At 43.0% G+C, this 27,887-nt stretch overlaps 1 protein-coding gene across 5 annotated transcripts in view; it reads left to right on the forward strand.

The window, feature by feature from the left end:
* The window catches only part of COL28A1 (collagen type XXVIII alpha 1 chain), a 151,540-nt gene that overhangs the window by 43,971 nt on the left and 79,682 nt on the right, over window positions 1-27,887 (forward strand). For 3 of the 5 annotated variants that reach the window (XM_056535491.1, XM_056535487.1, XM_056535488.1), the window contains exon 2: window positions 27,555-27,712. In XM_056535491.1, the coding sequence (XP_056391466.1) occupies window positions 27,562-27,712 (151 nt within the window). In that variant the 5' untranslated portion in view covers window positions 27,555-27,561. Of the gene's footprint in view, window positions 1-11,852; window positions 11,951-16,934; window positions 17,039-27,554; window positions 27,713-27,887 lie in introns of those variants that run through there. The other 2 variants (XM_056535489.1, XM_056535490.1) reach the window with 2 other exon arrangements.

Genomic DNA, 27,887 nt, shown 5'->3' on the forward strand with positions numbered 1-27,887 from the left:
GATAATTGTGGCGGTGATCCACTGGATTTAGGGGTTTAGATTCGGTCCAGTAATCATGCTAGCTTTAGCGGGGATTGAGATTTTAACTCGCGGTTTCGTTTTATGCTGAGGCTGGCAGGCTTCTGGCCTAGCTTGTCTTTGAAAGTTGCGCAGATCCGTCCTGCTAGTCCGGCATCCACGAGAGCAGCAACCCAACAGAGCGATAATTGGCAACAGCTCCCTTATATGGGCAGGGGCTGGACTTAAACTCACTGGTCCATACAACTGTCAATCTTCTGTACACAGAGTTATGGGTAAACATGTGACCCAAGGACCTCCAAAGGTCCTCCAACATACCATAGAGGAATTAACATGGTCACATGACCGAAGGTCCTGCGACGCTAACAATGTAAGTAGACTAATATACACTATATTAAGTATACACATTATAAAATATATACATAATAGCATTATGAAATTAGAAAAGGAGGAGGCGACTAGTAGTGTTTACACCACACAAGCTGGAAGCAGAGAGGGATGATCACTGTGATGTGTACTGTGAAAAAAAAAACTGAATATTCGTAATTACGAATATATAGTGCTATATTCGGGAATATTCGTGAATTTGCGAATATGCGATATTCGCAAATAAAATTCGCATTGCGAATATTCGCGAGCAACACTAGCGACTAGGGGCTGTCCCACCTGGGGGACCCTACCTGAACGTAGTAACTCTGACTTTGGGGACCACCATACAAGGTACGGTATGCAATACGGTACCGGGACACCACAGGTTGTCTGGTTAAAAATCCACTCTATTCACCAGTGTTTTCCAACCATGGTGGAAAACACTTCTAAACACTATGATGGAATTCTTGGTTAAAAAAGGATTCCCTCCTTTAGGAACCTAATCTCTTAGGCTATGTTCACACCTCAGAATTTCTGTGCGAAATTCCTCTGTGAATTCTGCATGGAAATTCTGCTGCAACAGATTCCCATTGAAGTCAACGGGATTCTGCTGTGCTGTGCCCACGGCGGAATTTCCGTGCAAGATGTTTAAGGCACAGAAGTTCCGAATTCCGTGTCTGCAGAAAGAATGAATCTGTTAATTCTTTCTGCAGACTCTGCACAGACTGCATAGCCATCTATGAGGCGGCACCTTCCGATGCGGTCCTAACGCAGGCATATCATGCCAGTGCCCGCAGTCTCCGGAATGTCCGCACGGAGATTTTCCGTGCACACATTCCGAGGTCTGATCATAGTCTTAGGAACAGTAAGCATCTATTTAAGGGGTACTCTGGTGTAAAAAAAAATTTTTTTCAAATCAACTTGTGCCAGAAAGTTATACAGATCTGTAAATCACTTCTGTTTAAAAATCTTAAAGGAGATCTGTAGTGTAAATGTTTTATAATCCCCTGTGCCCGGGCTGCAAAAAGTAACAAAACAAACTTTAACTCACCTTCCGACGTTTCCCCGTTGTGCTGATTTCTGTGTCCCGGTCCTTCGGTGCTGGTCTTCTTCCTGCTTCCTGGGGACGATGAGTCCTACTGCGCTTAGCATATCGACGGCTGCAGTGATGTCCCGCTTCGGCCAATGATAGGCTGAGCACACTGTCATGTAAGGAGCCCGGGCAGCAGGGAGAAGGCTCTCACATGACAATGAGCTCAGCCTATCACCTGCCGAGGCGGGACATCCATGCGGCCGGCGATACGCTGAGCGCAGTATAAGTTACCGTCCCCAGGAAACAGGAAGAAGCCCGTCACCGGAGGACCAAGACACCGATAATGGTGCAATGGGGGAACATCGGAAGGGGAGTTAAAGTTTGTTTTGTTACTTTTTGCAGCCCGGGCACAGGGGATTATATAAAAAAAAAAAAAATTTACACTACACATCTCCTTTAATTCTTCCAGTACTTATCAGATGCTGTATGCCTAGAGGAAGTTGACACCTCTGTCCAGAGCAGGAAAGGTTTGCTATGGGGATTTGCTCCTGCTCTGGACAGTTCCTGACACGGACAGTGGTGTCAGCAGAGAGCACTGTGGTCAGACTGGAAAGACTATACAACTTCCTCTGGAGCATACAGCAGGTGATTAGTACTGGAAGGATTAAGATTTTTAAATAGAAGTAATTTACAAATCTGTTTAACTTTCTGGCACCAGTTGATTTGAAAACATTTGTTTTCCGCTGGAGTACCGCTTTAAGAGTATCTCTCACTCTGGAGGGCACATACTTAGATTACACAAGCAACCTATTATTTAAAGGCAATATGTCAGGTGAAAAACAGTGTGCAAAGTATTGACAGTGTGGTAAAGTTAATATAATAGGACATACATAGTACCTTTTGTTTGTTTTGTTTGTCCAAAATGGTAAAAACTGATTTAACTGCTGCTGGCAGGGTCAAAGCGGCATTTTCCAGCTTCTGAAGTGGCCTTGTCTGAAACACTTCTGTTTCCCCTTCCCTACCTCTTCCAGCTTGATTGACAGACAGGACTCAGTTTCTAGTGCCGAGCCCTGTGGGACATATAATGTAAGTGAACAACGTTGCTGCCTACAGTGGAAAACTAACTACAAGTACATCACATGAGACTGGATTCCAAGCCCTCTCTAGAAAACACTTGCTGCTTACTTCCCCAAAAATGGCACTTGATTGCCGGGAATTTGAGCAGTAAAATAACCTATAAAGAGGGCCGGCAAGCAACCTAAAGAAAAATTAGATTGTTTTATCATTAAATAGCTTATGGTGCCCTGATCACAAACCTTTTTATAGTTTCTCCCTTCCATTCCTGAGATATTAGGGTGTATAGTTTATCTAACGATTCAGGGAATCAGTCAGATGGGCGTGAACTCAATTTTGATAATGGGAGTGACGGATCAGGTAATGGGCGGGATCATATAGTTGGGGGGGGGGGGGTTAGGCATGTACACGCCACAATGTAGAGCATTTACACCCCTGACTGTATAATCCCGCCCAAAACCTCATCACTCCCAATATTTAAATTTAGTTCACATTCATCTGACTGATTCCCTGAATAGTCGAACGATAAACCCTGATATCTCGGGAACGGGAAGGAATATCAACAAATTGTAAAAAGATGTCTGATCAGGGAATCCTAAACTATTTAATGACAATTTATTTTATTTTGGGTTGGACACAGGTCCTCTTTAAAAAGGTTGTTAAAAGGATTAAGGAGCAATGGCTGTTTTCTTTTAGAAACAGTGTAAAATCTGTCAGGGTTGTGGATAGAGCTAAGCTGCAATACCACAAACAACCTACAGACAGGCGAAGCACTGTTATGGAATAAAGCAACCATATTTTCCAAATCCTGTATAACAGTAGGATCACACGTAGCACATCCGCAGCATATTTGATGCTGCAGATGCGCTACTGCTGGTCCCTAGATTGTGCACCCATCTGTGCCTGTGTGTCCTGATCACAGCAGCAATCTGCCACTACAAACTACGACACAGACTCCTGACATCGTGGCTGCTCCCCCTGCTTCCTGAGCTAGGCCAAGAGCGGGTGCGATGTCTGGAGTACATTAAGCATGTGCGAGACTTGCTGCTCCCTCTGTGTCTGCTCATGGTGGCGGATTGCTGCTGCGAGCAGGAAACAGGCACAGCAGGAGGCACACTCAAGGGAAGTAGCGCATCCGCAGCATGTGACCCTACCCTTACTCTTATAATTACCTTACTATCAGAGGGCCCTGAATTTCTTGAACTTTTCCAGAACTTTGTGACACATTAAAGAAAAAGGACCTCGTTCAGGACCCCAGATGTTAAACTGCAATGGTGGCAATATTGCTTTTTGCTCGTTTCCCAGAAATAAAAAAAATTGAGATAACTAAGAAATGGCTCATCTGAAGTATTAAATAATTAGAAGATGACTCGTCAGGTCCCCAGATGGAACCATAAAGTGGGGATCTGGTGATGGAGATGAAACTGCACCAGTAGGAGATGGAGCGGGAGAGTACAATTTTCTTACATTTTATTTTTAATTTATTTTTATTTTTTTAATCCTTTAACACAACTCTTTTATGCCTTGCCAATAACTGCCTACATTCTCAACCTGCCATAGTCACCTTGATGTGAAGGATTACATTATATGCTCCACAAACCCACCATACAGAACTTGTAACTCATACTAGTAAGTAATGACCTTGGAAAAACTAAAAAATCATCCTCTGCCTGGTTGATTAATGGGATTTGTGTTATCGCATTGAGAGGTTAACAGTAAAGAATTACAACCATAACACAAGGTACATTTTGGAATGTGACGGAACATATTGTAAAAATTAGTTGTAATTATTCATAACTCAAATATGTCCGCCAGCTACAGTCGGTGCACCTTTCAGCTGTTTAATGTGAAGGGCCCAGGCTGAGAACGTAGTGAAATGGGGGAGATTTATCAAAACCTGTCCAAAGGAAAAGTTGCTGAAAAACCAATCGTTTCTTTCATTTTTGAGAGGCCTTTTCAAAAATGGAATAAAAGATCTTATTGGTTGCTATGGGCAACTTAGCAACTTTTCCTGTTTATCGGCAAGGGTATTTCCTCCCTTCACTTACCCTTACACGTGGCTCCAGATTGACCTCCAATACATTATTTTTGCAACAAGTCATACAGCAATTTTTCTAAACTTATTTTAGTATTGTGTATTGAGTTCCCTAAAGTCTATAATCAGTAATGAATTTTAGCTAAAAAACAGTCAATGAGCATCGTATTACATCATATTTCCCACTGTGCTGTTTATAATAAGATCTAATGATATTATAATGTAGTGACCCAGATTGTGATCTGGGTCACTACACCCACCCTCCATCCCAGAGTACATGTACCCAGTTCAGAAACTGTCTCGAAACAATACATTTTGTTTACTCACATTAAAGGCATATTGTTAGGACATGTTTTCACTAGGTGATCCATGAGGATTCGACTGCCATGAACCCTGCAATGAAGAATAAAGGGGAACTAGTTAGTGCTGTGGTCTCTTTAGGGAATGGTCCCACGTTTGAGTATTTCCTACTCATTGAAATCAATAGTTAGTAAAATATGCAGCTGATTTTGCTACCTGGCTACATGGTTAATAGTCTTGTTTATTGGAGATTTTAGTCTGAAGTACTATTGTCGGTTTTTAGGATTATTGTATGTCCGTTCTGCTTGTACCTTGTTTCTTAGTCTGTGTTCTTAGACTGTGAGAATCCTGACCTGAGTTCATGATTGCTTATCTTTAGAGTTTATATTACATGCACTGATCATAGAGTACATGATCTCTGATCTAGTGTTTCCTCTGTGCTTTACAATTGGTCTATAGTGTCTTCTGTGCTTACTCACTGATCTGTATCCATTGAACTAGTTTCCGTGGCGTGTGCCCACTGGCTAGAAGTCTATTTGGAGTTATTATTGCTGTCCACCTCTTTTGTGGAGCGGGGTGTCTAGTTTTGTTCTGAGTCCCAGTGTGAACAGTGTTCTGTGTTTACCTGACCTGTGTAGTGTTTTACATTCAGTTCATTTGTTCATCTCTTGCATCTCCTGGTTTCTGCTGTATACTTGTTCCATGCATATTCTTTTCCATTTATTCATGTCTGCCGTTTATCTTGGTTCTGCTGGAATATGTAGTTTTGCAACAGCTGGAGGACTGCAGTTTTAGACCACTATACAGTGGTCTCTAAACTGTATCCCTCCAGATCTTGCAAAACTACAACTCCTAGCATGCCCAAACAGCTCTTTGCTGTCTGGGCATGCTGGGATTTGTAGTTTTCAACATCTGGAGGCTCACAGTTTGGAGATCACTGTGCAGTGGTGTATAAACTGTAGCCCTCCAGATGTTGCAAAACTGCAAATCCCAGCATGCCCAAACAGCAAACAGCTGTCTCGGCATGCTGGGAGTTGTAGTTGTGTACCTCCAGCTGCTGCATAACTACATCTCCCAGCATGCCCTTCGGCGATCAGTACATGCTAGGAGTTGTAGTTTTGCAACAGCTGGAGGCGCACTGGTTGGAAAATACTGAGTTGGGTAACAGAACCTAACTGAAGGTTTTCCAACCAGTGTGCCTCCAGCTGTTGCAAAAGTACAATTCCCAGCAGGCACGGTCTGTCAGTACATTCTGGGAGTTGAAACAGCTTTTTTTTTTTTTTTAAACAGCTGGAGGTTTGCCCCCCCCCCCCCCCCATGTGAATGTACAGGGTGCTTCCAAAACGGAGCCGCCAGCTGTTGCAAAACAACAACTCCCAGCATTTCTGTACAGCCACTGACTGTCCAGGCATGCTGGGAGTTTAGCAACAGCTAGAGGCACCCTGTTTGGGAATCACTGGTGTAGAATACCCCTATGTCCACCCCTCTGCAATCCCTAATTTAGTCCTCAAATGCGCATGGAGCTCTTTCACTTCAGAACCCTGTCGTATTTCAAGGAAACAGTTTAGGGCCACATATGAGGTATTTCCGTACTCGGGAGAAATTACACTACAAATTTTTTTTTTGGGGGGGGGAGGGGGTTCTCCGTTTACCCCTTATGAAAAGGAAAAGTTGGGGGCTACACCAGCCTGTTAGTGTAAAAAAAAAAAAAAAAAATTACACTAACATGCTGGTGTTGCCCCATACTTTTTATTTTCACAAGCAGTAAAAGGAAAAAAGACAACCAAAATTTGTAACGCAATTTCTCCTGAGTACGGAAATATCCCATATGTGGGCATAAAATGCTCTGCGGGCACACAACAAGGCTCAGGAGTGAGAGCGCACCATGTACATTTGAGGCCTAAATTAGTGATTTGCACAGGGGTGGCTGATTTTACAGCAGTTCTGACATAAACGCAAAAACATAAATACCCACATGTGACCCCATTTTGGAAACTACACCCCTTACGGAACGTGACAAGGGGCATAGTGAGCCTCAACACCCCATAGGTGTTTGATGAATTTTCATAAAATTTGGATGGGAAAATGAAAAAAAAAATGTTTTCACTAAAATGCTGGTGTTACCCTAAATTTTTCATTTTTTCAAGGGAAATAGAAAAAAAGCCCCCCCCCCCAAAATTTGTAACCCCATTTCTTCTGAGTAAGAAAATACCCCATATGTGGATGTAAAGTGCTCTGCTGGTGCACTACAATGCTCAGAAGAGAAGGAGCGCCATTGGGATTTTGAAGAGAAAATTTGTCCGGAATTGAAGGCCACGTGTGTTTACAAAGATCCCATAGTGCCAGAACAATGGACCCCCCCCCCCACATGTGACCCCATTTTGGAAACTACACCCATCATGTAATGTATTAAGGGGCGCAGTGAGCATTTACGCCCCACAGGTGTCTGGCAGATTTTTGGAACAGTGGTCCGTGAAAATGAAAAATTTAATTTTTCATTTGCACAGCCCACTGTTCCAAAGATCTGTCAAACGCCAGTGGGGTGTAAATACTCACTGCACCCTTTATTAAATTCTGTGAGGGGTGTAGATTCCAAAATGGGGTCATATGTGGGGGGGGTCCACTGTTCTGGCACCACGGGGGGCTTTGTAAATGCACATGGCCCCTGACTACCATTCCAAACGAATTCTCTTTCCAAAAGCTCAATGGCGTTCCTTCTCTTCTGAGCATTGTAGTGCGCCAGCAGAGCATTTTACGTCCTAACATGGGGTATTTCCATACTCAGAAGAGATGGGGTTACAAATTTTGGGGGGGCATTTTCTCCCATTACCTTTTGTAAAAATTGTAAATTTGGGGGAAAAACTGCACTTTAGTGGAAAAAAAAATGTTTTCCCGATTTTAACGAAAAGTTGTCAAACACCTGTGAGGTGTTAAGGCTCACTGGACCCCTTGTTACGTGCCTTAAGGGGTGTAGTTTCCAAAATGGTATGCCATGTGGGGTTTTCTGCTGTTCTGGCACCATAGGGGCTTTCTAAATGTGACATGCCCCCCAAAAACCATTTCAGCAAAATTCACTCTCCAAAATCCCATTGTTGCTCCTTCCCTTCTGAGCCCTCTACTGCGCCCGCCGAACACTTGACATACACATATGAGGTATTTCCTTAATCGAGAGAAATTGGGTTAAAAATTTTGGGGGGCTTTTTATCCTATTACCATTTGTAAAAATCCAAAAACTGAGTCTACAAGAACATACAAGTGTAAAAAATGAAGATTTTGAATTTTCTCCTTCACTTTGCTGCTATTCCTGTGAAACACCTTACTGAATGTCATTTTGGATACTTTGAGGGGTGCAGTTTTTATAATTGGTCATTTGTGGGGTATTTCTAATTTGAAGGCCCTTCAAATCCACTTCAAAACTGAACTGGTGTCTGAAAAATGGCGATTTTGAAACTTTTGTGAAAAATTGGAAAATTGCTGCTGAACTTTGAAGCCCTCTGATGTCTTCCAAAAGTAAAAACATGTCAACTTTATGATGCAAATATAAAGTAGACATATTGTATATGTGGATCAATATATAATTTATTTTGAATGTCTATTTTCCTTACAAGCAGAGAGCTTCAAAGTTAGAAAAATGCCAAATTTTCAAATTTTTCATAAAATTTTTGAATTTTTCACCAAGAAATGATGCAAGTATCGACGAAAATTTACCACTACCATAAAGTAGAATATGTCACGAAAAAACTATCTCTGAATCAAATTTATAAGTAAAAGCATCCCAGAGTTATTAATGCTTAAAGTGATAGTGGTGAGATTTGCAAAAAATGCTCCCGTCCTTAGGGTCATAATGGGCTCCGTCCCCAAGGGGTTAAGGTGGATGGGCAAGTAGGCAGGGAGAGTTTTTCTAGGGTCAGTTTAGGGCTCACTCTCCCTGTTCACTTAATGAAAGTAACACATGCATATGGTCTGATGAACCCTATTGTGTTATAGCAGGCTCTGTCCATGTGTCTGTCGTTTTGTGATTAATACAGCTGCATACTGCACTATTCTTCCTATATAATCTGGCAGTACTATTAATGGAGGCTTCAAGCCTTGCTCTAACGATAGTGTAAGTCAATGGAGTCTTTCAAACCACTAGTGACCAATGTATGACCAATCTACTATAATTGTTTCTATGAACTTCTTTAACATTGAGGGCTGGGATATACAATGTCAGCTGTGTGTGCGTCCACTATACAAGCCCTCGCTGTGCCATATGGATCCTGTGGGCCATATGTTGTACTGGCCTGCATGGTGGAGATGTATTCCTTACTTTGTCAGATGTATTATGTGCCCATTGGACTACAAACAGAGGGTGGTGCCATGCACATGGTTTGCGTTAGGGAATACCGATATAAATATATATAGGGAAATGCCCTGGCAGCCTTCTCCCACCCATAGCAGGTGACTGTACAACAGGTGAGGGGATTACGCAGCACAATTCCCATCTAAAGAGCCAGACATACACAACTTTAAACATGGCGGGGGGGGGGGGGGTGTAACTTACCCTCCTGATTTCAGTGTCCATGTCCAGGGACTATATGCTGGGACTATGTTTGGGGACTATATGCTGGGAGTCCTCACCTTCATAGCCCCCAGGTGGTGCTGCGGTTTGGTGCACTGGCAGCCCAAAATGCAACTTTGTTTAAGACAGCACAAGAATGAGGGAAGGCTACCAGGAGAGCAGAAGATGCGTCTCTTGTCTCTACTCCTCCTGTTTTACTGCCTCATTCCAGACATGAGCTGTGGTCTGTGGAGGCCTTTAGGAAGGAAGTGTCGGTATGTTGCTGAAGAGATAGGCTAGAGCCTGCCTCTCCCAGGATGGTGGCAGTGCAGTGCCCTTCACTGATCAGGTGGTATCTCCAGGGATGCAGAAATGGTGCTGTTGTGGTGAATGTGCATCTGCTGCTGCATGTGAGGCTCTTCACCCTCTTCACTCTATGAAGTGGGTTTGTGGGCCGCAAGAAATTCTTTGGAGGGTCACATGTGGCCAGGCCTGGTCTAGAGGATGCCACCTTGTCATGCTGACAGGCCTAGACATAAAAAGAGCACAACAAAGATGTCTGTACTGTCCATTTATTTATACCACTGCTCCATAGTGAAGGGACAACTGGTCCTAGTACTTAGACCCCTGCAATCAGACAGTTGTCCCCTATACTGTAGATGGTGGATAACTTGTAATGGTAAGACAACCCCTTTAAGAGGGAGGATCTACCTAATTCAGATTATTATTGGCATTATTGGACCAATAAAGGGGGCTTTGACTGTGTGCCTCCTGAATGGGTAGGGGGGGTCTTAGGCTTGGGGTCAGACATGAAGAAACTGGGAAACTGGCCTATGACTGTCTTACATTAACAGACTTTTTCTCAAGGCCACTCTTTTCAGATGGACTATAAATGGGGGGAGCGGTCTACCTACTGATTGGGAGCTTCAGGTGAGATATTATTACCATTTGGGAAATGAATGGACTTATATAGAGGTGCCGAGGGTGTTGGGAAAGTAAGGAGCCTAAAATTTTTGTCTGGCAATTCTGTAGAGATGAATATCAGCTAGAAGAAGTTATCATGGCATTCTGAACTAGAATTATCTCTCCGATCAGAGAATGTCACCTGTGAGTCTAAACCTTCCCGAAAAGGGTGCGATTATACGTAGTAGTAAAAATGTGTGCATTATCAAAAACATGTGTTCTTGAACATTGCTTATGCTTAGTAACAACCTAATTGATTCCTAACGAATAAGATTAATTTGAATATGATGGCCAATTCTAGCAAAACATTCTGAAACTAATTTTGAGGGTTTCGCTTATCACAAAAATGGGAAAAACATTCAAAATGCAAACATTTTTATCTGAAATTTTTCCCTAAGGGGTTTATTGGGTAAAAACACACTACGAAACACTAGGAAACCACTGTGCAACCGTGCACTGGGCCCACTAATGAGTAAAAACGGCCCTGACCTATCTAGTTTGCCTAATAGAGGTCACATTCTGCCTAGTTTGCCAAAAGTAGACCGCATGGCTACATCATGACGTCGTTCTTTAAAAGGGATCCGTCCTGGTGAAAGATGCCTATTTTAAGGGGTACTCTTGTGGGAAAAAATGTTTTTTAATTAACTGGTGCCAGAAAGTTAAAAAGATTTTTAAATTACTTCTATTTAAAAATCTTAATCCTTCCAATACTTATCAGCTGCTGTATACTACAGAGGAAGTTGAGTTGTTCTTTTCTTTCTGACCACAGTGCTCTCTGCTGACACCTCTGTCCATGCTAGGAACTGTCCAGAGCACAAGCAAATCCCCATAGCAAGCCAATCCTGTTCTGGACAGTTCCTGACATGGACAGAGGTGTCAGCAGAGAGCACTTTGGTCAGACAGAAAATAAATTCAAGAAGAAAAGAACTTCCTATGGAGCATACAGCAGCTGATAGGTACATGCTGGATTAAGATTTGTAAATAGAAGTAATTTACAAATCTGTTTAACTTTCTGGCACCAGTTGATTTAAAAATAATTTTTTTTCCACCGGAGTACCCCCTTAAATTTATTCACCCCCAAAAAACGTTAGTGAGGTTTGAAGTATGGCAACACTGAACAACTTTTATGCTCCAAAATCTAAAAACAATGTAAAACTATTGTATGATGTCTAAAACAAGTATGGGCTCATGTAATGGAAACCAATATAATGGAACCCAAAATTACCACCCTCAATGGAAACTTTTGCGCCATAGGATACTCAATATTTTCCATGCATATAATTTGTGATCTATTTCTGTACACTGCTTTAGGCATTTTATGGTTTCAATACTTTTGATAGAGAAGTTTTGTCACACCTTAAAATGCACAAACCCTCCTCACACGTTGATTTACATAAGCCCCCAATGTTAACAATATTTCAGCTTTCCTGACAGGTGTAGAAGTTGTCCAGCCCACCCCTATAAGGCAAACTTTAGAGATGTTTTCAGTGCAGATCTTACGAAGAAGGATTGGCAGTAACATGGGGAAGACGCCCTGTGGCTATTAACATCTGCAGCTCAGCTCTGCTAACCTACAACCCCTGATCTACCTCACATCACTGCATCGCAACACTCACAGGTAAAGGCTTTTATTACTTTTACAGACACTCTGTAAGACTAGATATCGTAGCTTTGTATCATTTTTTGATGTGCAGTATTATTGCCAATTGGTCGGTCTTTTCCTATGTCTGTAAAGTAGAATATCTAGAATAAGTTTTCTGGCATTTTGAGACTTTCCAGTTGTTTTATTTATTTATTTATTTAGTTTGTTTGTTTATTTGTTTATTTATTGTATTTACAAATTGTCAGAAGTTGATTAAAGCGACAGCTTGGGGAATAAATATGAAATTCACGATATTTCCATGCTTATAACAAACCTCGAGAATAAACTTTTTTGTCAGGGATAGTCATAGGAGACATAGGGGGGTATTTATGAAGCACTTTACCCTTGTTTTCTGGGGTTAATTTGGTGCAAAAAAGTGTCGTAGAACGTCTTATGCGCATTTTGTTGTGCCTTTTCATTTACACACATTCCTTTCCTGGGCAGCAGTATGTGTGTTTTCAGTCAGGTTTTTGCAGTGGTCAAGAATTTATGAAAATGCTATTTTTTAAAAAGGCACAAATCACCTCCATAAAAAAAAGTGGCATAGAAAACACACATTACAAAAATTTGTTGAAATTACTCATTAATATAAGCAGATCACCTTTTTATTGAAATATATTTATATCTATAAATATATTTCCTATTAAAAAATATAACTAAAAAAAGATTTTTTTTTTTAAATTTGGAAACATTTTTCAATATGGTTAGAATGGACATTTTTAAGTTTGGATATTTGGTACAATTAAGTTTAACACACAAGGAATCACCTCTGAAAGAGCTAACACTCACCTGTAAGCTAACACTCACCTGTAAGCTAACACTCACCTGTAAGGTGGGTAAATTCATACATATTTTTGAAACTGCACCAAATTTATAGCCCGACTTGCGCCTTTTGTAAATTTGGTGCAGTGAGTTAAAAAGCCACCCCTGGAAAAAGGAGTAAAAAAACACACCACACACCACAGCCATTATTCGTAAATACCCCCATAATGCTTCCAAGCCCAAAATTCATAGTTAAAGGGGTACTCCAGTAATCAACTGGTGCCAGAAAGTTAAACAGATTTGTAAATTACTTTTATTAAAGAATAATCCTTCTAGTACTTAATAGCTGCTGAATACTACAGAGGAAACTATTTTCTTTTTGGAACACAGTGCTCTCTGCTGAATTAAGAGCACAGTGCTCTTTGCTGACATCTCTGTCCATTTTAAGAACTGTCCAGAGAAGGAGAAAATCTCCATAGCAAACATATGCTGCTCTGGACAGTTCCTAAAATGGACAGAGATGTCAGCAGAGAGCACTGTGCTCATGATTTCAGCAGAGAGCTCTGTGTTCCAAACAGAAAAGAATTTCCTCTGTAGTATCCAGCAGCTAATAAGCACTGGAAGGATTAAGATTTTTTAATAGAAGTCATTTACAAATCTGTTTAACTTTCTGGCACCAGTTGATTTAAAAAAACAAAAACAAAAAAATGTTTTCCACCGGAGTACCCCTTTAAACAGTGCAATACATCAATGCCACTGCATCTACAACCCGTGCAGTCAGAGCAAAAGTCTTATTGTATATAATAGCTATGCTACACATAATATTTTAGGTACAACCAGATTGATAGCATTCTAAATATTCTCAGAAATGTACATAGGTAGGGGTCTGGGACCTTGAAAACCATAAGGGGTGCAGAAAATAAAGTTCAAGCCCCAGTGGAGAAATCTCTTAGTCCCTAAGCCAGCGGTTTCCAAACTGTGGCCCTCCAGATGTTGTAAAACTGCAACTCCCAGCATGCTGGGAGTGCTGGGAGTTGTAGCTTTGCAACATCTGGAGGGACAACATTTGGAGACCACTGCTCTAAGCACTCACTAAGCAACTCATAAATAGAGGGTAAGGGGAAGGAAAAGTATCCTGTATCCAAAAAAATAAAAAAGAATCTTGGACTCTTATAAATGAGTTAGTCAGGTGACCCTTCCATGAGGCCAATCAATGAAAGAATGCAAAGTTTTACATACAAAATATACTTCTTTAAAGTTCTAACTTTTCGGAAGCTTGTGGATAATATTGTCGCATCTGCTAGCGTGCACTATATTTAAAGGGGTTCTCCACTGCCCTGTTTTCCGGAGCTCCGCTCGCAGCGTCCGGAAGTTTATTACTCCGAACGCTGTGTGCGGGCTTCCGTGTTCGAGGCCGCCCCCTCGTGACGCTATGCCCGCCCCCTCAACAAAAGTCTATGGGAAGGGGGCGCGACCGCAGTGGAGAACCCCTTTAATTAAATCAATCTGTATTTTATATACTCTATTTGGGTTATTTACACCCAGGACTGTATCTATAACAAGGGGGTATCCTCTATGTCTTGAGAAAAGAAGGTTTCTACACCAGCACAGACGGGATTCTTTACTGTAAGAGCAGTGAGACTGTGGAATTCTCTCCCGGAGGAGGTGGTCATGGGGGAACTCTGTAAATGAGTTCAAAAGGGATCTGGATGCTTTTTTAGAGAGTAATAACATCGCTGGTTATGTATATTAGATTTATAGGGACGGAACATTGATCCAGGGATTTATTCTGATGCCATATTTGGAGTCGGGAAGGAATTTTTACCTCTAGTATGAGGGTTTTTTGCCTTCCTCTGGATCAACTCAGTAGGGACTCATTAGGGTTATAGGTTGAACTTGGTGGACTCTGGTCTTTTTTCAACCTCATGAACTATGTTACTATCATTGTCCTTGGTCTCTGATGCAGCCACAGAAGTAGACTTATAAGCTATGAACGCCATTGAATGCATTTTTTTGTGTTAAGGTACATTCACATGCACAGGGTCTGCTGCAGATTTGACACTGTAGATTTCGGTGTAAACTAAATGATTAAACACAGCAAATCTGCATCAGATCCCGTAGGTATAAATGCATCCTTATTGAATTTTTACATTTTGCTTAGTTTCTTTTCGACAGCCTGAATGTTTTCAGATATAGTGCAGGCTGCTCTGTCTTGTTCAGAGTGAAATCTGTCAGTAGAACTTTCTGACAGCTTGGTCACCAGCCCCTCTCTCTCTCTCATGGTCTGATCAGTCTTCAGAAGATCAACTCTGCTCATAGATCAACTTAAAGGGGTATTACAGTGAAAAACTTTTTTTTATTTTTTTAAAATCAACTGGTGCCAGAAAGTCAAACAGATTTGTAAATTACTTCTATTAAAAAATCGTAATCCTTTCCAGTACTTATTAGCTGCTGAATACTACAGTGGAAATTATTTTCTTTTTGGAACACAGAGCTCTCTGCTGACATCATGAACACAGTGCTCTCTGCTGACATCTCTGTCCATTTTAAGAACTGTCCAGAGTAGGAGAAAATCCCCATAGCAAACATATGCTGCTCTGGACAGTTCCTAAAATGGACAGAGATGTCAGCAGAGAGCACTGTGCTCGTGATGTCAGCAGAGAGCTCTGTGTTCCGAAAAGAAAATAATTTCCACTGTAGTATTCAGCAGCTAATACGTACTGGAAGGCTTAAGATTTTTAAATAAAAGTAATTTACAAATCTGGGGGGTACCATAAGCCTCTAGACAAATACCATAAAATGGTACATGATGATAACCAAATTTTGGAAAGGACTGTGCTTCACTTTATGATAAGAATATTTATTTATAAAATATTTATTTATAAAATAATTAATAACTAATAACAACCTCCTTTCACAGGGCCCTTGTGGGGAGGTGTTAAATCATAAACAGAATAGTATAAAACAGTAAAATATTAATAAACCGCTATGTAATGCTATAATCCGCTAATCCGACATTTGATAAACCGGCATGAATAGCTTCTCATATGGAATGAATTGCAGTCAATGTCCGTATATGATGGATAGTTCAGATTAAGGTGCAGAACACCATTTATAATTATCAGCTCCTGCAGATGAGAGTGAATTGTAGTGTATTCGTGGTATGGCACCGTATCACTGGACGTCCAAGGAGGCAGGTGGTGTATCTCGTGGAGGCTGCGTTGGCAGTGCTGGCATGCGCTGCAGCGACTGGCCTGGTTGCCACAGGCCTAGGGGAAGTCACTTATCTCGGAGGTAGATGTTCCTGCTCCGGAGATGGAGAGAGAAGCAGCCTCGTGGAGGGCCCCTCGGCGTCTAACGTCAGTCAGGTAGGTGATTTCGGCAAGATGGAAATGCTGGATTTGCTGATAACACAGCGCTGGATTTGCAGATGGTATAATGCTGATTTTGCATGGTTTGCAGGGCTTGAAGAGATAGCACCTCACTTTCGGCTGGTATTAGAGTGAGGAAGCTGCGGTTGTTGGATTGCGGTAATACTGCGGCAATTTTGATCTCCTCTAGACGCGTTTCAGGGTACTTTAATCTCGACCCTTTCCTCAGTAGAGAGGAATTTTCTTTCCTTATTAGAGTTGTAGTTTTGCAATATCTGGAGGTCAACAGTTTGGAGGCTACAGCTTTATAGCTGCAATGGTGGCCATAGTCGTTGTCACCCACTTGTCATAGATATGAGGAAGTTGAGGACAGCTCAACAGGGACGTTCACAGTACGGAATTCCCACGGGCAGAATTACGCGAGCGGAATTACACGGTGTGAACTTAACATTAGTGTAAATGGGTCTCAGCGAGACCCGTTCACACTGCGGAATTTCAGCGGCGGACAAAGAAAGAACATCTTCATTCTTTGCGCGGGCTCAGTGCCCAGCGGCCCTAGCGCCGGAGCATCTTCGGCAGCGGTCGCCAGACGGAATCTCCACTCCACTGATTCCGCAGTGTGAACGCACCCATAGGTGGAGATTTATCAGTACCAGTGCAGAGGAAAAGTTGCTGAGTTGCCCATAGCAACCAATCAGATCGCTTCTTTCATTTTGCAGAGGCTTTGTTAAAAATGAAAGAAGTCTGATTGGTGGCCATGAGCAACTGGGCATTTTTTCCTCTGCACAGGCTTTGATAAATCTCCCCCATAGACTTAAAATGGGGACTGAGCCCCTGCGCTTTGAAAGCATCTTCCCTATGATGCTCTCTCTGACCCTATGGGGTGATGCTGGCCCCATTCAGCTGACAAGACTGTGTTGTGTTAAAATATGTACGGTTTTTCAAACTTTTTTTTTTTATAATGAGAAGTGCCTGTTTTTTCTACTTGAGTCCCTGCCCCCAAAATGTCTGTGCACGTTCCTGCAGCTCAAGGATACTTTTATATATTAGGGAAACAAAACTCTAGTCCCAACAGCCAGAAAGTTTGCAAGTTTGCCGCTTTTCTATCATGTCTCTTTTGGCGTCTCTACATATGCATGATGATAAATATTTTATATAAACATCAATCATTTTATTTTATTACTAGACTTACCTCGATATGACACTATATAATCATGATATCCTAAAGTCTGATATGTCTATAGATAGAAAGGGAACGCAGGTTTAAACACGACGGTGGAAGCCTTTTAAAACATTTTTGGACTATTTTTAAGCCCCCAGCTTGGAAGACATTCTTAGCACAAAAAAAAAAAAAAAAAATAACCACGAAGTTGCCCCTGAGACTATTCAAACATGTGAAGTTAAGTTTAGCTCTAGGGTTGATATTTGAGGATAAATCCGGGAATACATTTCTTTTCTTTTTTTTTTTATTGCAGGCCGTATTCTAAAATATGTGTATTACTGCATTACTAATCAGATTCCAGAGACACGTATGCGCTGATATCTGGAGGCATTCCTGAATAGAATTCAAGCTTTACGGCTCAGTCATGTGGTTTTAAAAAAATAATTTTAACATACACGTGTAGCCAGGGCTATAACATATGGAAAGCACAGTTGGCAGCTGACTAGGGGATTATAAAGGGAGAGCATGCAATTTGGATTATAATTAAACAGATTTTAATTAAAAATAAATAGAATAAATTAGTTTAAAAAATATATATATAGATATATATATATATATATATATATATATATATATATATATATAACAATTATATTATGTAGTGTCTGTGACTGGTGCTGCAGCTGAGTCTTGCCTAAAGGGGTACTCCAGAGCAGGAGAACCCCTGCTGCCTGCTGACACTTCTGTCCATGTCAGGAACTGTCCAGATTAGGAGAGGTTTGTAATGGGGATTTGCTCCTACTCTGGACAGTTCCTGACATGGACAGAGGTGTCAGCAGAGAGCACTGTGGTCAGACAGAAAAGAACAACTCAACTTCCTTTATAATATACAGCAGCTGATAAGTATTGGAAGAATTAGGATTTTTTTTTATAGAAGTAAATTACAAATCTTTTTAACTTTCTGGAACCAGTTGATTTGGAAAAAAAAAATTCCACTGGAATACCCCTTTAAAGAATGGAGCTGACCTGCAGTACCCGGCACAGCCACTACATAGTCTATGGTAAACAATGGAGGCAGTAAAGTAGTAGCTAGTGGCTCACTCTTTAAAGGAGAACTTCAGCAAAAATGTACTCAACCCCTATCCACAGGATAGGGGATAAGTATCTAAAAGCGGGTGGTCCAACTGCTGGGCCTACTGCGATCTCCGGGACTGGAGCCGACGCTCAGTGAGGAGCACATGCTGCAGATGGCTTGGACTCCATTCATTTCTTTGGGAGCACCGAAAAGACCCGAGTACAGCTTTCAGGCATCATCAGCACTCCCATAGTAATAAATGGAACGCACTTCACTGAGAAAGCCGGGGTCCTGGAGATCGCGTGGGTCCCAACAGTCAGACCCCCTGCGATCAGCTACTTAAGCCCTATCATGTGGATAGAGGATAAGTTAGAAGCTGCTTTCACTTTTGAGGTGCCAAGATCTAGATGTGTTACATGTAAAACATGGAGAAATGTGCTCCTTTGGCACAAACATTTTTTTTTTCCATCTCTCTCTCTCTCTCTCTCTCTCTCTCTCTCTCTCTCTCTCTCTCTCTCTCTCTCTCTCTCTCTCTCTCTATATATATATATATATTTCAGGATGGATAGATTAGATAGATAGATATGAGCTAGATAGATAGATATGAGATTGATATGAGACAGATAAATAGATAGATATGAGATTGATATGAGATAGATAGATAGATATGAGATAGATAGATAAATATGAGATAGATAGATAGATATGGGATAGATAGATATGGGATAGATAGATAGATATGGGATAGATAGATATGGGATAGATAGATAGATTTGAGTCCCTGGCGGCGTAGTGTGTTACTGATGGAAGCCTTTGTTTCTTTGGTCCCAGCTCTCTGCAGGTCATTCACCAGGTCCCTGTGGTTCTGGGATTTTTGGTCACCGTTCTTGTGATCATTTTGACACCACAGGGTGAGATCTTGCGTGGAGCCCCAGATCGAGGGAGATTATCAGTGGTCTTGTATGTCTTCCATTTTCTAACTACCAGTATTACTCCCACAGTTCATTTCTTCACACCAAGCTGCCTTGCTATATATAGATAGATAGATATGAGATAGGTAGATAGATAGATAGATATGAGATAGATAGATAGATAGATATGAGATAGATAGATAGATAGATAGATAGATAGATAGATTGATAATTTGAATCCTAACTACTATCCTCAGGATATGGTGGGGGGTCTTCTACCTATCCACATACATGTATACTAGAATTCCAAAGATAGTATTTAGGAATCAAAGAATCAACTCGAAATACCTAATTCTCGATGTTGAGAGGGGGAAAAACCTTATAAAACATAGCTTTTAATATAATACTCTAAAATGCACCACACCTTGTGATAAAGAATAAGTGCCCAAATAGTAAAGCAACACAGATAGCAGTTACCACACGTAATGTGGATTTACGATAAAGGAGAAGCATAACTATTGCCAAAGACCACCCAACGCGTTTCTGCCACTACGTGGCTTCCTCAGGGGAAATGTATACAGTATGCAATAGATAGTAATACTGCTATATGACAGAATATCAATAGAGTATAAAACGAAATAGTTTGATTCATAGGGAAACACCCGATACACAGTGTATATCCCTTAATTATTTTAGCTCATCCAATAGGGAAACACCCGATATATAGTGTAAATCCCTATTGCCATAGTGTGGCTTATCATAACAGGAGGTCAGTCATCCTTCAGGGCAACCTGTAAGTAAAGCATAAACATAGAAAAAGATTTCAATGTGCCATCCGTATTCCATAGTTACTGGCCATTCATAGTATCAATATAAATACCTAGAGAAAAGACACATATTCACAGTTTCCAAGTGTTTGCCCGGATACCTATAATGAAGATACAAGGTCCCAATCAATATGGGAGATGCTAGTACCTGCAATACAAGCAGTGCGCATCGCACCAGCTATCATACTCACACTCCTGTAGCCACACGTCCGGTTAGTGGTTCTCAGATGAGCGCACTAAACCCGCGTTGGCGGGGAGCCGTCTGTCTCTGACGGCTGCTTAGCGCTCACTGAGACCATGCCGGCGTCTGTCGTCATATCCTGTTTCCGGCCGGCGCCGCGTCATTACGCAACGCCCTCTCTGACGACTACAGAGGGCGTTGCTGAATCTGACAGCGGCGTCCGTAGTAACGGAAGCAGTGTATATTTAAGGGGCAATTCGCTTGTTTATAAATGAAGATATACTTAAAAGAACCTGACTAAATGTTAGAATGCACAACAGAGGATATAGATATGATACTGTAAGTAGAGCAATAAATAGGTAATGATTATTTTGCATATGATAATAAGGTTTATGAGGAGGGGGGGGAGGGGGGAGGGGGGGGGGGAAACAACAAAAATCCCCAAAGACGGGGGTGCAGCATGAGGTACCCATTACTTAGTGAGACAGATACTAGGTCCCTAAAGGTAAGTTACGCTACCACCACTCGTTCTCATTAAGGATAAATGTTTTCCCCACACCTCACATATATGCAACCATATACATAATATAATACATCATATATATAGTGTATGAATATATGAAGGAAATGCTCAGGTAGGAGGGGATATGCTATCAGAGGGTCAGGACCCAAGGAGGACGACCATTTGCACTATGTTAATCTGAATAGACCAGGTTATCTAAAGAAACCAATGGTTTCCTTAAACAGACGGCTCTCCCACCCCCTATTTCTAGGGGGGATGCCCTAATAAATAGTGTTGGGGTGGTTAATGTGGCCCTAAGGAACCTGAACTGACCCTGTTCTAGCTGTAGCCCCTAACCCTAGGCAGAATTGTCGCCCTTAGAAGGGCGGTCCCGCTCTCGTACCTCCTACTTGGCCTAGTCAATATCCCTAGATAATTCAATTTTGGTGATGCTAACTCAAGAGGCTCACTAAGGCCTCCTCTAACTACCTAGCCAAAGTCACCAATAGAGGGGGAGGGGGGTGAGAGAGCAGTATTCATAGGAAGCATGCATAACTGAGTTGGTCGTTCAGGCCTTCTGGGGCCATAGTTCCTAATTCATAAATCCATCTACATTCTTTGCGTAACAACATCTGATCAAAATTTCCTCCTCTTATAGGTGGTTTTACTTTTTCAAGTCCCAAAAATTGGATGTTATATTGACAATCCCTGTGGCATTGGTTCATGTGACGGGCCAGAGAAGTATCACGATTGTTACGCCGAGCGCTCCGGGTCCCCGTTCCTCCCCGGAGCGCTCGCCTCATCCTCGTTGCTGCAGCGCCCCGGTCAGATCCACTGACCGGGTGCGCTGCGGTCCCGCCTCCAGCCGGGATGCGATTCGCGATGCGGGTGGCGCCCGCTCGCGATGCGCACCCCGGTCCCCGTACCTGACTCGCTCTCAGTCGGTCCTGTCCCGGCGCGCGCGGCCCCGCTCCCTAGGGCGCGCGCGCGCCGGGTCTCTGCGATTTAAAGGGCCAGTGCACCTATGATGGTGCCTGGCCCAATCTTCCAATTAGCTTATTAGTTTCCACCTGTGCACTTCCCTATATCACCTCACTTCCCCTGCACTCCCTTGCCGGATCTTGTTGCACTTGTGCCTAGTGAAAGCGTTCCCTTGTTTGTTCCTAGCCCGTGTTCCTGACCTCCTGCCGTTGCCCCTGACTACGATCCTTGCCGCCTGCCCCCGACCTTCTGCTACGTCCGACCTTGCTTCTGCCTACTCCCTTGTACCTCGCCTATCTTCAGCAGTCAGAGAGGTGAGCCGTTGCTAGTGGATACGACCTGGTCACTACCGCCGCAGCAAGACCATCCCGCTTTGCGGCGGGCTCTGGTGAAAACCAGTAGTGTCTTAGAACCGGTCCACTAGCACGGTCCTCGCTATCCCTCTCTGGCACAGAGGATCCACCTCCTGCCAGCCGGCATCGTGACAGTAGATCCGGCCATGGATCCCGCTGAAGTTCCTCTGCCAGTTGTCACCGACCTCCCTACACTGGTCGCCCAGCAAGCCCTAAAGATCGCCCAACGAAATCAACAGCTGGCATACTTGACCTCCGTGACACTGCATCTTCAGTCACAGATACAGCAAATTCAGTCACAGCTACAGCTGCAACAACCATCTCCTCCGCCGGCTCCTGCAACTCCTCCGCAGCAACCGGCCGCTCCTAACCCCTGCTTGTCCCTGCCGGACAAATTTGATGGGGTCCGCAATGATCCTGCCACAGCCACAGTCCAGTCCTACTTCGCTGAGGTCCGTGGTGTCTTCGAGGAGCCTGCCCGAGCCTCTTCTGCCAAGACTGCCCTGCTGAACCTGGTCCAGGGTGTTTCTTCCGTTGGCGAGTACGCCATTCAGTTCCGTGCTCTTGCTTCCGAGTTGTCCTGGAATAGTGAGATTCTCTGCGCGACCTTTAAAAAAGGCCTATCCAGCAACATTAAAGATGTTCTGGCCGCACGAGAAACTCCTGCTAACCTGCATGAACTCATTCATCTTGCCACTCGCATTGACATGCGTTCTTCCGGATGGCGTCTGGAGCTCCGCCTGGATATGGACTTTGTTCGCACGAGGCGTTTTTTCTCCCCGGCTCCTCTCTCCTCTGGTCCTCTGCAATCCGTTCCTGTGCTTCCCGCCGCGGAGGCTATGCAAGTTGACCGGTCTCGCTTGACACCTCAAGAGAGGACACGCCGCCGCATGGAGAATCTTTGCCTGTACTATGCCGGTACCGAACACTTCCTGAAGGATTGTCCTATCCGTCCTCCCCGCCTGGAAAGACGTACGCTGACTCCGCACAAAGGTGACACAGTTCTTGATGTCAACTCTGCTTCTCCACGCCTTACTGTGCCTGTGCGGATATCTGCCTCTACCTTCTCCTTCTCTACTATGGTCTTCTTGGATTCCGGATCTGCAGGAAAAAATTTTTTGGCCTCTCTTATCAACAGGTTCTACGTCCCTGTGACCAGTCTCGCCAGACCCCTCTACATCTATTGTATTAACAATGAAAGATTGGACTGTCTCATGCGTTTCCGCACAGAACCCCTCCTAATGTGCATCGGACCTCATCACGGAAAAATTGACTTTTTTTTCCCTCAGGTTCTTTGGCCCCAAGAAGAGGGGGAGACCCAAGGGGGGGGGTACTGTTACGCCGAGCGCTCCGGGTCCCCGTTCCTCCCCGGAACGCTCGCCTCATCCTCGTTGCTGCAGCGCCCCGGTCAGATCCACTGACCGGGTGCGCTGCGGTCCCGCCTCCAGCCGGGATGCGATTCGCGATGCGGGTGGCGCCCGCTCGCGATGCGCACCCCGGTCCCCGTACCTGACTCGCTCTCCGTCGGTCCTGTCCCGGCGCGCGCGGCCCCGCTCCCTAGGGCGCGCGCGCGCCGGGTCTCTGCGATTTAAAGGGCCAGTGCACCTATGATGGTGCCTGGCCCAATCTTCCAATTAGCTTATTAGTTTCCACCTGTGCACTTCCCTATATCACCTCACTTCCCCTGCACTCCCTTGCCGGATCTTGTTGCACTTGTGCCTAGTGAAAGCGTTCCCTTGTTTGTTCCTAGCCCGTGTTCCTGACCTCCTGCCGTTGCCCCTGACTACGATCCTTGCCGCCTGCCCCCGACCTTCTGCTACGTCCGACCTTGCTTCTGCCTACTCCCTTGTACCTCGCCTATCTTCAGCAGTCAGAGAGGTGAGCCGTTGCTAGTGGATACGACCTGGTCACTACCGCCGCAGCAAGACCATCCCGCTTTGCGGCGGGCTCTTGTGAAAACCAGTAGTGTCTTAGAACCGGTCCACTAGCACGGTCCTCGCTATCCCTCTCTGGCACAGAGGATCCACCTCCTGCCAGCCGGCATCGTGACAACGATCATGTCTAACATCCCCCATATGCTCAAGAATGCGTTTCTTGAATTCACGGAAGGTCTTGCCTATGTATTTTTTAGAACAGGGACATACTGCCATGTAAATAATGCCTTTGGTACTGCAATTTATGAAGTCTCTAATGATGTATTGTTTTCTTGTGGCTTCACATCTAAAATTTTTAGTTTTACATATATAAGGGCAGGCTTTACAATGTCCACACGGATAATTTCCTATGGGTTTGGGGATTCTATCAAGCCAAGTCACATGACCCGATGCCACAGGAGTGAGATGGCTGTGAGTCACCATATCTCCTATATTTCGACCCCTTCTAAAGGTGATTTGGGGGGATTCTGGGATAACATCTCTCAAGTCCGGGTCCATCTGAAGAATCCCCCAATATTTTTTCAAGATCTCGCGCATTTGTGATGCTCCATTATCAAATGTTGCTATTATTCGCATAGTGGGTGTCATAGTGTCACGATTCTTTGGTATAAAAAGTGAATCTCTGGGAGTTTTTAAAGCATATTGATAAGCTGATCGTAAGGCATACTGTGGGTAGCCTCTATTTATAAATCGCCTCCTCAGGTCCTGTGCCTCCCGAACAAAGTCTCCCCTTTCTGAACAGTTCCTCCTGAGGCGGAGATACTGCCCCCTCGGGATACCCCTTTTTAGGGGTCCCGGGTGGCAGCTCTCCCACCTCAGGAGTGAATTTGTAGCAGTCGATTTTCTGTATACAGTCGTCCGAAGACTCCCGTCACTGTTTTTTTGAATCAAAATGTCAAGAAACGGTAAAAACGATGAATTACACTCATATGTAAAGAGTAAGCCTATAGTGTTGATATTGAGAGATTTTAAAAACTCCTCAAACTGTTCCATAGTCCCCTGCCACAGTATGAATATATCATCAATGAAGCGAGCCCATAAAAGGGCTCGCTCACTGAATTGTTCCCGAGACTCAACAAAAACTTGGGTGGCCTCCCACCAGCCCAGAGTGAGATTCGCATAGCTGGGGGCACAAGGGCTCCCCATAGCGGTCCCTCTGAGCTGGTGGAAAAAATTGCCATTAAACAAAAAATAATTATGTGTAAGTACAAAATGCAACAATTCGAGAATCAGGTCGTTATGTGCTCTAAACTGATTACCTCTAAATGCCAAAAAGTAGGCTACCGCTCTTAATCCTATCTCATGCGGTATGGATGAGTACAATGCCTCAACGTCAATACTCGTTAATAGGGTATCAGTTTCAACTGTTATCCCTTCTAATTTCTGAAGAAGGTCTGTAGTGTCTCTCGTATATGATGGGAGGGCCTGTACAAATTCTCTGAGGATCTTATCAATGTAGATTCCAACATTTTGAGCAACACCTCCTATCCCTGCCACTATTGGTCGTCCCTTTAGGGGAGAAACCCCTTTGTGGACCTTGGGCAGGGCATAGAAGGTGGGAATGATGGGATTTTTTGGGAGTAGAAATTCATATTCCTGATCGTTTATAAGCTTACTCGACCTTGCTCGAAGCACAATTGACTGAAGCTCTTTTTTATATGGGACAGTCGGATCACCAGGTAAAATTTCATATGTGAATCTATCATTAAGCAATTTATTACACATGTTGACATATTGTGGTCGATCAAGAACCACTATGTTACCCCCTTTGTCTGCTGCTTTGACTATCAGCTCTTCATTTTTTTGGAGCTGTTGTATCGCTCTACGTTCTTCATAAGTAAAGTTAAGTCTAGATGCAGACAAAGAGGGAATTTCCATTGTTCTAATTTCTTTCGTTATCAATTCCAGGAAGACATCTATACAGGAAGCCTCTCCAATAGGTGGGAAGGATTTATTTTGTAATCTACATGTGGTGAAAGGTCCTTCCCCCTGATTTCTAGAGTTATCATCAATTAAGGACGCTAGGTCTCTTACCGCCGGGAGTTCATTCAAGCCAATGCCAAGTTCTTGGCACTGCTTTCTATCTCGGATCTTATGAAACTTATGCCATTTTAATTTTCTTGAAAACAAATGGAGGTCCTTGGTCCAATTTAATCTATCAAAGGCCACTGTAGGTACAAATGAAAGACCACGACCAAGGACCCCCACTTGCGCCTGTGTCAAGATATGTTTGGAAAGATTAATCACCTGTAATACTCCTTCATCCCCATCTATTTGCGGGTTTCTCTGACCCTTGTTGGATAAGGGTCCCTGTAGGGTTCTCTCTGATCCCCCCCTAAAAAAGGAGAGGGGCCAGAGGGTGGTAAGCCAGAAGATGCCGAACCAGATGAATTTTCGTTTGGCCATTCTGAATATGGTTTCCGATTTGTGTCACCCCTACCTCTAGATGGACCCCTTCCGCGTCTCGGGTAATAATTTCCTCGTCCACGTCTGCCTCGTGATCCGGTTCTATCGTTTTCACCAGTTTCGGTATCAGATGAGGAGATGTCCGTTTCTGTATCTCGATAATTCGAGTTCCTAGAAAGGACACTATAGGCCCTGTTCTCTCTAAATTCCTGTAAATCTCTCACAAATTGAATGTGCTTACGTTCTTTTAGCTGATATTGAAAACGTTCTAATGTATTTTTGGTATATGTTTCCTTAGTACTAAACTCGGGGTCGTCCTTAAACCTTAAAACAATTTCTCTCTGTTCTTTTAATTTAGATTCTGCTATAGATAGATTATTTTTTTCTTCCTCTAGTAATATTTCAATAAATTTAAGGGAGGTGGCTGTGGCTTCCACCTCCCATTTTTTAAGGACAGACGGAGTATAGTATTTAGGAATGAAAGTAAAACATATACAAGTGGTTTCCAAACTGTGGACCTCTAGCTGTTGCAAAACTACAACTCCCAGCATGCCGAGCATGGGATTTGTAGTTTTGCAACAACTGGCCGTCTACAGTTTGGAGACTACTGACATATAGTATACAACGTTTAATAACAGTGAGCCATAGTTTAACCAACACATGTACAATGCTGCAGAAAATATTTTTACAAATAAAGATATAAAACGAAATGACTTGAAATGTATAAGTGTCAGCATTCAGCAGACTAGAGTCAGAACATTGTAGATGCATCAGCGCCACCTAATGGCAGTAATGAATAAGAGCACATACCTTGTCAATGGAATGTTAGGTTTTTGCTCTTAGCCATGTTATGTCAATTACACTTTGAATGATCTAAAGGTATTTACCCTACGTGATGTGGGTCATTACAGCAAGTCACGTATGCAGATTTTATAAGGTTAATTCTAGAAGAACCTAGGTTATACCAATAGCAGAGAAGAGATATTTAGATACTAAAACTACACAACCAAATGAAAGGTTTCCTTTCATGTCTAGTGGTCAGTATAGAATTCTTTAGAAATGGATGAAATGCTTTATGCTGGGTTCTTGAATTAATAAATCATTTTTCTTCATAGATCAATCATGTTCCCTCGGGTTTTGTGGTTCCTGTTCATATTACATGCCCAGACTTCCGTGGCCCAGAATTATTTTGAAGAGAGAAGAAATGGAAGATTTAGGCCCAAAGCTTTAGTATCTGGCCCTGTGGAGAAGGTTCCCAGCATCAGTGAACAAGGTATAAATCAAGGAGTTAACATCTTAAAGGTGTATTCCCATGGATGCAGCAGATTTGATGCTGTGTTCAGTCAATTAGTTAACATTAAAATCTGCAGCATTAAATATGTGCATCAAATATGTGCAGTCTGTACTCTAGTGAAAAGTTTTTTTCCTCTAGAAATTGTCCAAGGTGC

The sequence above is a fragment of the Hyla sarda genome, chromosome 8 (assembly GCF_029499605.1).
Source record: "Hyla sarda isolate aHylSar1 chromosome 8, aHylSar1.hap1, whole genome shotgun sequence".
Lineage (NCBI taxonomy): Eukaryota > Metazoa > Chordata > Amphibia > Anura > Hylidae > Hyla > Hyla sarda.